The 13,166-nt window shown below is 41.2% G+C and overlaps 1 protein-coding gene across 1 annotated transcript in view; it reads left to right on the top strand.

Annotated features, from left to right (window-relative positions):
• Nucleotides 1-13,166, top strand: part of nbas (NBAS subunit of NRZ tethering complex) — a 157,834-nt gene that overhangs the window by 24,353 nt on the left and 120,315 nt on the right. Inside the window, exons 16-21 of the mRNA XM_072362003.1 lie at nt 624-749; nt 1,008-1,159; nt 1,290-1,427; nt 7,965-8,043; nt 10,664-10,768; nt 11,083-11,219. Of these exons, the coding sequence (XP_072218104.1) occupies nt 624-749; nt 1,008-1,159; nt 1,290-1,427; nt 7,965-8,043; nt 10,664-10,768; nt 11,083-11,219 (737 nt within the window). The remainder of the gene's footprint in view (nt 1-623; nt 750-1,007; nt 1,160-1,289; nt 1,428-7,964; nt 8,044-10,663; nt 10,769-11,082; nt 11,220-13,166) is intronic.

Below are 13,166 nucleotides of genomic sequence, written 5' to 3'. Positions count from 1 at the left end.
AAGAAATCAGCATATCAGTTGTGAGCATATGAGAATGTTTGTGCTTACTTGCAATGCATGCACAGTGCCAATTTGGGTTTTCTCCTTTTTCTATTTGATTTTCCCATTTTTGAGATGTCCCCCCCAAATACGTTATTACTTTAGGACGTTCTCCTCGTTCCACTCCAAATTCTGCTGTTCCCGTTGAGTGTTTGAGTATTCCTGGCGCATACTCGGCATCCTGACAGTGCCATAGCTTGTGCCTGAATTTATTAAGAACTTTGCCTCTTTGTCAGTCAGTTAATTCCTTTGTGATTTTTGTGGAGGTATGTTGTCAAAATGCCCTGTGTTCAGGGGACCTCTGCATGAAAATTAAATCAGTAGGAAAGCAGTGGGATGAAAATGAGCAAAAGAATATAAAATCAGCTGGCTGTAAATTTCACATCGGAACCAAAAGGCGCAGTTTAGACTTTGATGTCCATTCAGTTCTTGAAAAGAATCTCCTCTTCTTTTCTGTCTCGCCTTCAGACTGGATGTTGAAGCTCTTCTCTGGTTGCATGCGCTCCTGTCTGTGCTGTCTGTTTCAGAGTTTGAAGAAGCAGACGTACTTATTGAAGGCATCTATGTATGTGTTTACCTTCTAGATTGACAATGAAGAATACGGTGAAGCCCTGTCTCTTGCCCAGGCATATAATCTTGACTCGGATCTAGTCTACCAGAGGCAGTGGAGGAAGAGTACAGTCAGCATCGCCTCAATACAAGATTATTTGGTAAGAGCTGAATTAAACTGTGGAGATTCATATCAGGTGTTTTGTTTTTTAGTTTTAAGTTCAATTTCTGGGAAAAAATGTACAATATTTGTGTATTAGTGAGTTGGGGAAACATGCTAAAGTGCACCAAGAGCCCCCTTACCCTATTTCATGCATAATTTTTTCCGATTCTTAGTGCATTTTCTTGCCCTCTCCTCTTGATTTTACATCTCATTTAATCCCATCAATTATTCTGAACTCAATTGTTCTACTGTCCAGAGCAAGATCCGCAAGCGCTCATGGGTTTTGCACGAGTGTGTAGAGCGTGTCCCGGAGAACGTTGACGCGGCCCAAGAGCTGTTGCAGTACGGTCTGAAAGGAACTGATCTTGAGGCCCTCATAGCCATAGGAAACAGGGAAGATGGGGGCAGGTAGGTCATGTACAAACACACCAACACCTATCATACATGACCCGATAAGTGACCGGCCCTTTCAGTCTTTTTTTTTATTTATTTATTTTTATCTGCAGTATGTTTACTTGTTTTCATTTCCATCCCTTAGGTTTATCATGCCTGGTGATGTGGACCTTGAAGAGATTCCTTATGAAGACATTTTGCCAGATGATGAGGAACTGGAGATGAAGAAGGAGAAGGAGAAGATGAAGAGACAAGAGCTGCTGGCCAAGGTCGATTTCAGCAGGTACACAGTCAAAAGATTCAGACAGTAGACTAATGCGCTATATCTCACTTCAGCATTTGCATTGTGCTGTATACATTGTACTGTGAATTTGCAGGATGTGCGATGGCAAATCAAAGCAGATCTATTGATAGAAATACAATGATATTCAGTTGTTTTTATTAGTGCAGAAGCACAAAAGTTAGAACTGTTGTTTGTCACTTTGGAGACATCCATTTCTATACAGACTGCTTGGATTCTCACCATGTTTCCCAGAACAAGCCTACCAAACCCCTGATTTAGAAAGGGCCTTTTTCAGTTGTCATATTTTGAGCAGCCATAGTCTTTTCTCTTTTTATTTCTAGAAGTTCAGGTTGGGGATATTCAGTTTGTCGAATTCTGGATCTTCATCTCTAGATGTCACTAAATCCTTAAAACAAGTCTGCATCAACTTACAACTTGTTTGTTGCATCATACAAAAGTCTTTTAAGTCTCAAAATGTTCACATTTTCCAGGCCTAATTTATGTGAGAGGTGTTTTTTTGGATGCAAGTTAATTTTATTAATTAATTTGTCAATACAGATACATAAAGGGGCAGCAAATTGAGCAAACAATTTAACCAAAACTGAGAAACAGTTTCATGTTTTTTTTTTTTGTTTTTTTTTCATGTCTAAAAGTAAGTTGCAGAAAAACAGAATACCACAAAATGATAATTCCTGTATGGTGCAGTCTTCAGTCAAAGAATGAAGGAAAAAAAAACATTGGAGATTATATATTTGGCTGCTAAGTAGTTGGGGAGCCCATCTTATAGCTGATGGACTCAGTTGGCAAGCTGGCCCTGCTAGAGTCATTTGGCGGCTTACTTAAGCTACTATTTATGTAATTATTTTACAGTATGTTGCTTCTTTTCACTAAACTGTTGGTGGCTGTTTGTGCAATTATTCACTTGACTTGGAAGGCAAGGGGGAAGCATTTGTTGCGTGGGTGGAAAAATCCCACTAAAGAAACCCAACGCTGACCAGTGTGAGAACCCATTCTGGCACGTTGTTGTGTTGTGTGTAAAAAAGATTGGCTCAAGTCATTCTAATTATTTTTGGTGTTAAGTGATCCAACAAACACGAGGCATTGTTGTGAAAGTGTTAAAAGACGTAGACAAGCAAACCAGGAGGGGATGGAAGAGAGGGCTGCCAAATTCAACACTGATAGGTTGATTGGGTGCAACACTGGAGAGGGGATGATGAAGGCAGGGATGTTAATGAGGATAAGTGGGAGAAAGGAATAGAGAAAGCATTGCTGGAGATTAGCGGGTAATCTGCTAGAGGTAATTTATGCCTTTGTTATCAAGTGCCCGGGGAAAGACTAATGAAAAACCCTTTAGTGATCACTAATCACCTCTCATACATGCTAGGAAATTCACATACCAATGTATCAGAAAACACTCTGAATGTGATTTTGTACATATTACACACACCTGTTTAAGTAGCCACCTTTAAACAGAGGGAAGTTTGCATAAACCGGCGTGAACAATGCACGTTTAAAATGCAAATCCATACAGAGTGCGCTGTCCGTGGAGGTTTTTCAATCTGGAGTCGCTCGATCGTGCAGTCTCTTTTTGTTCTTCTTGCATCAGGTGCTTACAGTAACAAGTGGACCTCCGGTCTGCATTTGAATCAGGTTGAGCATAAACTCTGCTTAGACTTTTTTGCCTGTGTGATTTTCTGTTGCTCTTTCCCTGCGTAATAAAACTGAGTTTTATTGCAGACCTGTTGTCCAATCTAGATAAGATAAGATGGAGAATGAGAACAAGGATATAAGGGTGTAGGAATAAAAAAAAAAAAAAAAAAGCAATCGATAATTTGCAAACAAATAAAACGACCATTACATTAAATCTTGAGTGAACGCACCTCTTCATATATGCCTATTTTTCTCCCTTATCTGTGTTTGAGTGTGGTTGTCTGCCAGGCAGCTGCCTCGTGTCCCCGTGATGTGTTTGCATGTGCCCCCACTAATGGCTCCAACCATGTTGCCATGAGGCCTGAGACGGATAATAATTCTCTTAATTTCTTTTTAACTACACCACCATTACAGAAATGGCTTGGTATCGATCACATCTGCTCGGTTTGTGTGTGTTTGTGTGTGCTTTTGGTCTTATATAGAACAGGACTGCATATAACTACAGACCATAACGCGGAGTGCATCATTCTTCCTGCCACGTTTAAAGTTGTACGTGTATCTGGGACATGATCAGCCAATGCTTTTTAAAAAAAAAAAAAAAAATAAATTAGTTTTTCTGATCACAAATCACAATGAAATAGAATGTAAACATTCTTAACTTTTGTGTTTGAACAGAGAGTAAGAAGGAACTTTGGAACATACTTATTGTAGATTACTATTAACCAGTCTCATTCAGGAGAGAAACAAAACCTATTCTTGGAATGTCCTAGGCTTGACCTCACCAGAAGCTCTTATTGCGTCCCTATATATAGACCCGACACTGCGCATGCTGTTTATTCAAATACGTCTTCTTCCTATAAGGGAAATGTCCAACCTGTTTCTCTCAGACCAGCTTTGTCTGATTGCTTTAGCTTTGGGATGCTGTTTTATTTTGACTTTATATTGTAACAAAATGTTTCTTAAGAGCAATTTTTTTTTTTTATTCTTTGAGGGGGGTTCTGAGTCCAAGGATTTTATGACTGGTAATGCTGTCCCATTGTTACCTGTATAGGACGATAAAGCTTTAAACCTATGGGTTAAAGTAAGTCGGCGGAGGAATGCTCACACTGAAGGAAGCTCTTCGTCAAGCTGCTCCATTGCCATCTGGCTCATCAGATGACTTTGCCCAGCGGTGACTCGGATGGTTTTAGTGGCAGCGAGGTCAGACTCGGCAGACCATGAAATTTTTCTGGTCCTCAGTGCAAATTGCCAGTGTTGTTGACCCGTTGCCACTGGATTTGGTCGGCCATGTCGTCCTGACCTGTCCTGATGGCTGAACACGACAAGCATTCAGACGCTGGTTCAAAGCTCCTCGTCACTGATGAGCATGCTGAGGATCTGTGTTTTTTTTTTTTACCCAGAGATGACGTTATTTGCTCTTTCCTGGCACACCAAACCATACAAGGGGAAACATCCAGTGATGGGCAGCTTTGTGCCTGACTGCGGGGTAAATGGAAAGTTACGACCTCTACTAAATGCACCAGTTGAGTCCACAGTAGTGGCTCACCTGCACTCAAAGTTCTCCGTGTTCTCAGGCAGCCCTGTGCTCACTTCCAGAGTGGACTGTTTTCAGTCCAGCCTTACGGAGAATCCTCCAGTTGCCTTGTCAGTCCACACACTCGAAGCCACCTCCCTGCCAATGGTGTATCAAGCTGATCTGGAGGAAGAAATCGCTGTTGCACCTGACACTATGCTGTGAGTGTGCCCCATCACTGATCACTTGATCTGTCTTTTAAAAGTGGTGATTCAGGCCTTGGGCAGGGCCATGGGTCTGTTCTGACTGTTCTGCAGGAGAGAGCCTGGTCTCAAACAGAGAGATGGAGTGCCTCCTTGACATTCCCATAACCCTACAGGGTCTATTCGGTGCAGCTGTCATGGCAATACAGATGTTGTTTGGAGCAGAAATGAAATGATGAAGCCTAAATCCATGCCACAACGCTCCTATCAAACTGTGTCAAGTTGCCCAGGCTGCAGCACTTGCCTTCGACCTTCTGAAATGTGAAGCTGTCAAAGATGCAGCTGGTGTCCAAGGCGCCACCAAGAGGTTCAACTCCCGAGTGGCCATGGCAGAAGAAGCCTGAAGGCACATGCCCAGACCAGCCACCACTAATCTCCACTGTGAAGAGGAGGGAACGGCTTGCACTATAACATTCCTTTGGCACACAAGCAGACCTCCCTTGGACGCAAATCCCCACACTTCACACAGTTTGTGACCCAGCTTCACGAGAGAGCTGTCACCCAATATACCACAGACCGGCCTGTTGGGCCCCTGTGACTGAGAGCAGAATATTGGACAGCGCAATAGGAGCTTCTGATGAGGCCACATGTAGGGCGTTCCCAATTTGGGACAATCACACATGCTTCTCTGAGAACCGGTGATATAAAAGTGCCTTGAATTTTTTAAAATTTTCTCTTCCGATCAGGAACTGTACCACTCACATGTCCTTGATTTCAGAGTGAAGTTTATGTGAGGGAATTTTAAAATTTTTTATATATATATATATATATATATATATAAAGACTGTCAAGAGAAAGCTGCCATTTTGTGTAACCTTGTGCAGTGTTCGAGAAAATGTAATAACTCCCTTATCGTAGCTGCCTTTCCTCTTACAGTTGATTATTCAATTATAATAGAAATTTTTAAATGGATTTTATTTCGGTTAATCATAGAAAACTGGAATCGGCTTGCAAGGCCTTAAAGAAAATAAAGAAGATGGAATCGGCCAAGAAAATTTTAAACGACCCACGTAACATGCTAAAAGATGTTTATGTCCTTCTCGGCTCTCGGTTGGTTTTAATAAAAACCCAACAATAAAATGGCGGCGTTTCATAACTCCATTTATATTTGTTTATTTTTTTTAATCTTACCCACCTGTCATATGCGAGTCAGTGGACGTTTATGTCCTTTTTTCTTCTTTCTCATCGGCCTGTTTGTAAAATAAGGTTTATTAGACCCTACTGAGGACCCTTATGTCCTCTGGTCTGACTCTATGCATACAAGATGGACAATATTGCAATGGCAGTGTGTATCTGATTGTTTGTGTATCTGATTGTGTGTGTGAGTGAGGCAGAGAAAGGTGGAAAAGGGAATGAAGATGATCATTGTCTGCTTCAAGGTGTTTACGTTCTTATCAGATCAGATTCAGACATCAGTCAGAACTCTAATTTCCTCTTTTGCTGCAGCACTGGACTTTGTGTGTGTTTGTGTGTTGTGAGGGCTGTTAATGCTTTTACCGTGGCAGCTGAACTGAAAATACATCTATGTCCACACACTTTGGAGCGGCCTGGTTCCAGTCTCTTTGCATGTTTGACAGTGTGAAACGCAGCTTAAGGTGTGCACGTTCTATTTAAATCTTTTCAGCCTCGGACTTCATTCAGATGTGTCACAGTTTGTATTGATTTAGTCTCTATTCTGCCCACGTTTTCCCCTTGAGCTACTGTTTTTATTGTAAGGGCAATTCAGGCGACGAATAAAAGCCGTTTCTAAGGCGCGGGTCCTCGGTGAACCTGATGGTGTGTTGCCATGTTGCTCTTTTGTATGTAACAGAGAACCGCAGCATACATTGTTTGTGCTGCATTTCAATGGACTTTAGCATTACAATCAGCAAGAATTGTAGACTTAAACATGAAGCTAAGTCAGCACTGGCCATTTCAACAGTAACGCTCTAAAATCATTCGGTGAATTGTCCACAAGAAAAATCTTTTACTCAGTGGCTGATGTTAAGGGTAGATTAAGTGGTAATTACATACAAAAGAATATTTTCTTTTCCTTGAATTGTAGCAGACATTGAAGCAAGAGTCTTCATCCACACGAGCGGCGCTATTTTAATCAGTGGTCTTGTTTTAATCCGCAAGGTTTCAGATTTACAATGAGAGATATTCTCCAAACAGATTTGCTCTGTCTGACACCGCTTCTCATAACTTCCAACAATTACAAAACAAGCACTTTTAAATCTCGAGAGGTCAACAGATGGGTAGAATATCATTCTGACATCCCGTCTAATCCCTCCTTTTCCTTGCCTGCCCTCTCCACTGTTCTTATATCACTCTGAGGAAACAGAGCGCAGTAATTACCACTAGTGCAAGCACTAAGCCAGCAATCTTTGATGTGCGAGAGTGAGTTTCGAGCCAGTGTTAATCTTTGTTAGTGTGTGTAGAGGGGCTGTGATAATACCTGATAGTGCCCTCCATAATGAGGGCTTAAGGATTAAGACCGCAGAGGAGAGGTCAGCTCCCCTGTGGTCACGCTGCTGTTGATCCACGACATCTTTTTGTTTTTTTATAAGGGTGTCTGTACATTGCTTCACTCGGTTATGTTGAGAGTCAGGCTTGAAAAGTGTGTGAGCATTTGTTGGGAAATACTAATTTACTTTGTTTGTCCCGAGGGCGGACCTGACCGCACGCGATCGTTTTCTGCCTTTATCAGGGGAGTACCTGGAGTGACTGATTTGTAGGTAGATCCTTGGTGTTCGTGGTCATCCAGTATATTTACGATCATGATTAAACGACACTGAAAATGAATTTGATTCTCTCCGGACAATCGCTCACCCCATCGACAGACCGCGTCCTATACATAACATTCTGTGGTCATAAGGAGTTGATTTGTTAACCTTAGAAAATGATTAGGTTTCAAGGGCACTGTGCGGTGTTTTGGCTACCGGTCCAATAGTTCCCTTTGGGCTGTATTGTAGAGGCTCAATTTACAGTTAATTGAAAGCCGGTTTGTGTGTTAGTGCAGTTGGGAGACAAAGCATGACATTTGATTTGGCTGCGGTTAATTTCAGTGGTCAAGTGTTAACTGTGTTGAAATGCTCGTGCTGGCATGTTGTTTAACACGTGTGTTTGCAGGCTGACGCTGGAGCAGAAGGAACTCTGTCGGAGCCGACTGAAATTGCTCTCCTACCTGGACCGGCTGGCAACATATGAGGTAACAACAATCACTCAGGCCTTTTAAAATCCTGTTGAATTATTAGAGAACAAGAAGAGATAGTTGGATGTAATCGAGGCGGGAACTAACAACCACTTTCCTTCAGTTAAAATGTATATAAATTAGTCTCACAGAGCTATACCAATGTTTCCTTGACAGGGTATTGTATGACTCTAATATGTATATTAGGTAGTTCATAAATAATTGAGTCATTAAGACAGCAATTCAATGTAAATATCTCAAAACAGACTGAAAAATGCTGACCTCTTCAGCCACATTTGATCTGTATGCTGCAATAATGTTCTCATGGCTTTTCTGTAATTTGACCTCAAATGTGCAGGGCAGTGCAGTGCAGTGGGGTGTAACCCCTAACAAAGACATCTTCACTCCATCTCTACATACACTGAAGTTGTGGAGGAGAATGTTTGCTCATGTATAAATAATGCAGCTTGTAAAAAATCTTAATCATCAAAAATGCACAAGATACCCAACCTCACTGCATGCACACAGATGATATTAAGACAGCTTAAAGTCTTTGAATTTCAGACATTTTCATGCAAATGAAGTATCGCTTTAATTTTCTTTTGGCTGCACAGATCAGAGCAACACTCGAACTTGAGCAGTATTTGATAATGTGTTCCAGTCCGTGCACAAAGCAAATGGAAGGGAGCTACCGGAGGCCAGTGATGCTCTGACAACAGAACAGACCGTAGATCATCTGCATAGTTTACATGGTTCATCGTTGTTTGGTCAACCAGCCATACACCCAATTTGACATGTTTTTAATTTTCATAGTCATATCATCAATAGCCAGCAAATAGTGAAAAATGCTCTCATGGTGTCTTTGACACCAGGCTGACATTTATTTTATTTTTTTTTTTTAATGTAATGGACCCAACAAAGTTTGAAATCCTAATAATCGGGGAGGAAAATAAAAAAAATTGTTGGAGCTGATTACAGTGAAATGTTTAAACCTTGTTTGGGGGAAAAAAACCAAACCAATACTTGTTGATTGTTGCTGTGCAGCTGTTCCTCTAAATATCAGATTGATATTGATAGACTGAACTGGTATTTTATCTCTGAAAACTACTATTTATTTCTGTGTTGAAATGAAGAAAGGAAGAACATTGAGGTTGGAATAGTGTCCTGGCACTGGTCATTGGATATGCTACGCAGTGTCATCCTCATTGCAAATTCAAACAAGAATCCAAAAGAAAACCAAAGCGACGCTCTCTCGTCATCGTGATTGAAACGATGTTTTAGCCTAGTGTTGATTGGTCCAGCTTGTTTCCAGCTGAATCAATGGGATCTGAATGAAAGAGTCCAGACTCGTGTCTCTTTCTGAAAACTCCATGCAAAAGAATTCAACCTGCATCTGTGAGATATCATAGAAAAGAAAACTACGTTGAAGGACCATTAGTTACAGTTAAAGTTTTGGCTTCGTTAATGCCCCTCATATTTTCAGTTGTTTTTCTGTGAAACACACACTGCTTTAATGTATTTTCTTAAACGTTCTTTATTGCTTAGATGTTTTCCCACAGGCAAGCTAATGCGTTCTCCTTTCCTATCCAACCCCTCAAAAGCACAGAAGCTTTTCTCATCCGTCATCCACAGATATACTCTCTCTCTTAACCCCACTAATCTCTTAGAAATATGTAGAAGGAATGGAGAAGAGTTGAAGCTATTTGCGTGAAAGGCATTTGAAGTATGTAAACAGTGGAGTGAAGGATCTGAGGTAGATGCTCTCTGTTTCAATATAAAGAAATCTTGTTTTACCACATCACTGATGGAGCTTGAATGTAAGCGCTTCAGTGCAGCATGAACTGGACACTTGCAAATAAGCACATAAAATCCTGCATTTCATAGTCACTGTGAATAATGATAACACGCACGCCCTTTTCATCCACTATAAATCACACGTGAACACGGCCTCGCTGTCTTGCGTGCAGGAGAGGAAACATGAGAATTTGCCCTGCTAGATATTCAATTCAGACAGAGTGACGTCTCTCTCTTTACTCTGACATTGTCATGGTAACCACGGCACTCATCAGATTCCTTTTTGCCCCGATCCATTTTCTCTGGCTGTCTATGAATATGATATTAAGGTTTTTATCATCCTGACTTGGGCTGGCTCTGTGCATACGACCCATTCAAAGGCTATCCATCAGACACACACACACATCCTCACACACTCGTCTGCACAGTCACGCCGCACACTCTGGAGGAAGGGATGCTACAGAGATTTTATACCCACAGATAAATCCCTGTAGCCAAAGGCCAAAACAGCAAATATTCCTTCCTGACATATGCACACACACACATGGCTTCCTCAAATGGTTCTAACTAAAAGGACAAGACAGCTGTAAGCTTGCAAGTTAAATAGCATCACTGTTGACTTAGTCTTTGTGCCTTCATTTGCAGGCTTGTCTTCTCTTGCTCTTTCCCTCTCATCTTTATCTTGAGTTTGAATATTTACCCAGTCGCAGCATTTGTTCTGTAAAGATAACCCTCTGCTTCACAGATTCTCCCTTTCATGAGGTATTCCCATCCTTTGTAATCTCAGTTTGTCCCGTGTCCCTCTCCTCTTTGTCTCTCTCTCTCGCCTCTTTAAACCTTCCAGGAGATACTTGGCGGACCCCATGCAGCAGAGCAGAAATATGATGCCGAGTTCTTCAAGAAGTTCCGAAGTCAAAATATTGTTTTGTCAGCAAGAAACTACGCCAGGGTAACATCAGCCTCTCGCTTCCTTCGAAGCCTCTCACCAATCTCTCATGAGTGATGTCTTTCTTTTAGCAGCATGCCATTCGGTGCCAGTAATATAAAGAATATGTGAAATCATAATGAAGTCTCTCTGACCCATTTCTATTTCACTGGTTTTAATCCATTTCCTTTATGATACGGTTTATCAAAATGTCAAAGTAATTGAGATCGTACTCTCTCAGGTAATCTACCACATAAGATGTCATTTTATAGTTGTTGGAACTCAACCCTGTAACCCTGAATATTTTTGTCGCATGCGTTGTTTTTTTTTTTCTGCAGGAGAGCAATGTGCAGGCTCTGCATATTCTCTTCAAATATCACGGCGCAGAACTTCTTCAGCATCGATTAGCTATCCTTTACAACTTCCCAGAGACCACCTCTCCTTACGAGTACACCAACTTGCTGCCTAAAGCCAGGTGAGACGCATAAAAGCCCACGAGCATTAACATGCAGTTGGTAAAATAATGATGATAAAATATCCTTAAATATATAAAAAGGCCGATCGCACTTTGTTCTTGCCTTCAGTGTACCTCAAATATAAATCCTGGTGAGATGTATCTATGTATACACACACACACACACACACACACACACACGTGTGAGTTGCTTTACCACTAAAATACAGGAAGTGAAACCAATGAAGGCAGGCAAAATGAGTATGAGGACGAATGATTAAATCACCTAAAACCAACTATGCCAGAAAACTTCTCCCAAATCATCATTTTCTTTTCTTCAGTCCTTTTCAGTGGAGGTTGGCCTCCATTGCTGGGGTTTCATTGTGGGGATTTTTAATTTTTTTTTTTTTTTTTACCAGCATTGTCTTTGGTCCTGAGGTCTAATTTGAAGAGTACAGGGTTATATGTTGTTCCCAAATGGGCAGGACACAAGCCAAACCTGTGTTTCAGGCCATTGCAGGTTTCCCATAGTTTTATTTTTTTTGCATGAAATAAAGCCATTTACAGGAAACGAGGGATGAGGTAAGATTTAATGAAATCACGTGGCTCCTTTGCACTTGGTTGATCAGATGCAAACGTATTTCAAGGAGGCGATGAGCTAGAATTTAAACCTTGGTGCTGTATATCCGATTCTTTGTCAGATTGGTCGTATGCTTCCTTTTCCTCCACTGAATAAACCAAATTTTTCTGTTAAAAAGACTCCCTCAAAGAAATGACTCAATTGAACTCCAAACTGTTTTTTAGAGCTTTCTGAGCTTTCTTTTACTCACTTTCGGCTCCGTTTGTCTTCGGTCGGAGTTGCTGCTGCTCACGCTGCACTCTTCAAGGTCGTACATTACTCCTTTAACAGGAATGCTAAACTCTTACAACACTTGACTAAAAGTTTGAGTTCATTCAACCAAATAGGCAAAAAAAACTAAGCAACAATGTGTCAAAACACCTGAGCTCAAACATCTCTCATCTTCTCAAGAGGTAAACATTGTCACCTGAAGGCTTCGACCTTGACGACTCCAGGTGGCTCCTTGATGTTAAATTCTGCTGTTGGTCAGAGACGAGAGATTAACATAATGATATATGATGTTTACGATGGTTATGTTTAGAATAGTCAGGCTGAAATAAACTTGCAAAAATTGTTGCAAAGCTACAAGCGTTACTACAGGGACAAACGCCCTTCCTGACTTTTGTGAATCCACAGTCACTTCTCTCTGGAATGCAGCAGTCTCACATGGTTGTACATTTCTAATTAAATTCACCCAAAACCACAATAACACCTTTTCTTGGTGCTCACGCCCCAAGGTCCTCCTCGCATCGACTTGTCGCCTTCATGCTTCAGGAATCTTTCCACTGTTCTTGAAAGGCACACTCGTACACAAGCTTGTTCTAACATTTCACACACACACACACACACACACACACACACACACACAGGAAGAGGGACTTATTGACACCTATAAATTTCCACTCCAACATTAAACACTTTCAAATGATACAATACTTGATGCAACATCTGCAATTGTCTGCTTGTCCTCTTTCTGAGTTTGCAGCGAGGGTTGTTGGGGACAGCGTTAGTTAAAAGTAAAAAACTATTTACACTTTTATGGCTCGCTGCTGCAGGCGGTGGACTGGATGTACCGATGAGTGCAGCCACTTTTACTCTCCTATTTTTTTGTTTCCTTTTGCTGTAGTCAAATGCAACATGTACGTTTTAGTAAAGCAAGGTGTATAAAAGGGCAAACAATGCTAGAGTCACAGGAATAATACTTACTACACAGGAACAATAGTTCATATTGTGTCCTCCTCTACAAACGCACATTTCTCCGCAGCGCCCTTTTATTAGCCACGTCTTGAGTTTGTATGGAGGTCAGGCTGTTGTGGCTCTGCAGTGAGCATCCATCATGGCACTGCCGC

Source organism: Leuresthes tenuis, unplaced genomic scaffold, assembly GCF_036924035.1.
Source record: "Leuresthes tenuis unplaced genomic scaffold, fLeuTen1.0.hap1 SCAF_13, whole genome shotgun sequence".
NCBI classification, from domain to species: domain Eukaryota; kingdom Metazoa; phylum Chordata; class Actinopteri; order Atheriniformes; family Atherinopsidae; genus Leuresthes; species Leuresthes tenuis.
The sequence above is the reverse complement of the archived record's forward strand: the minus strand, read 5'-3'. Positions and strand labels throughout refer to the sequence as shown.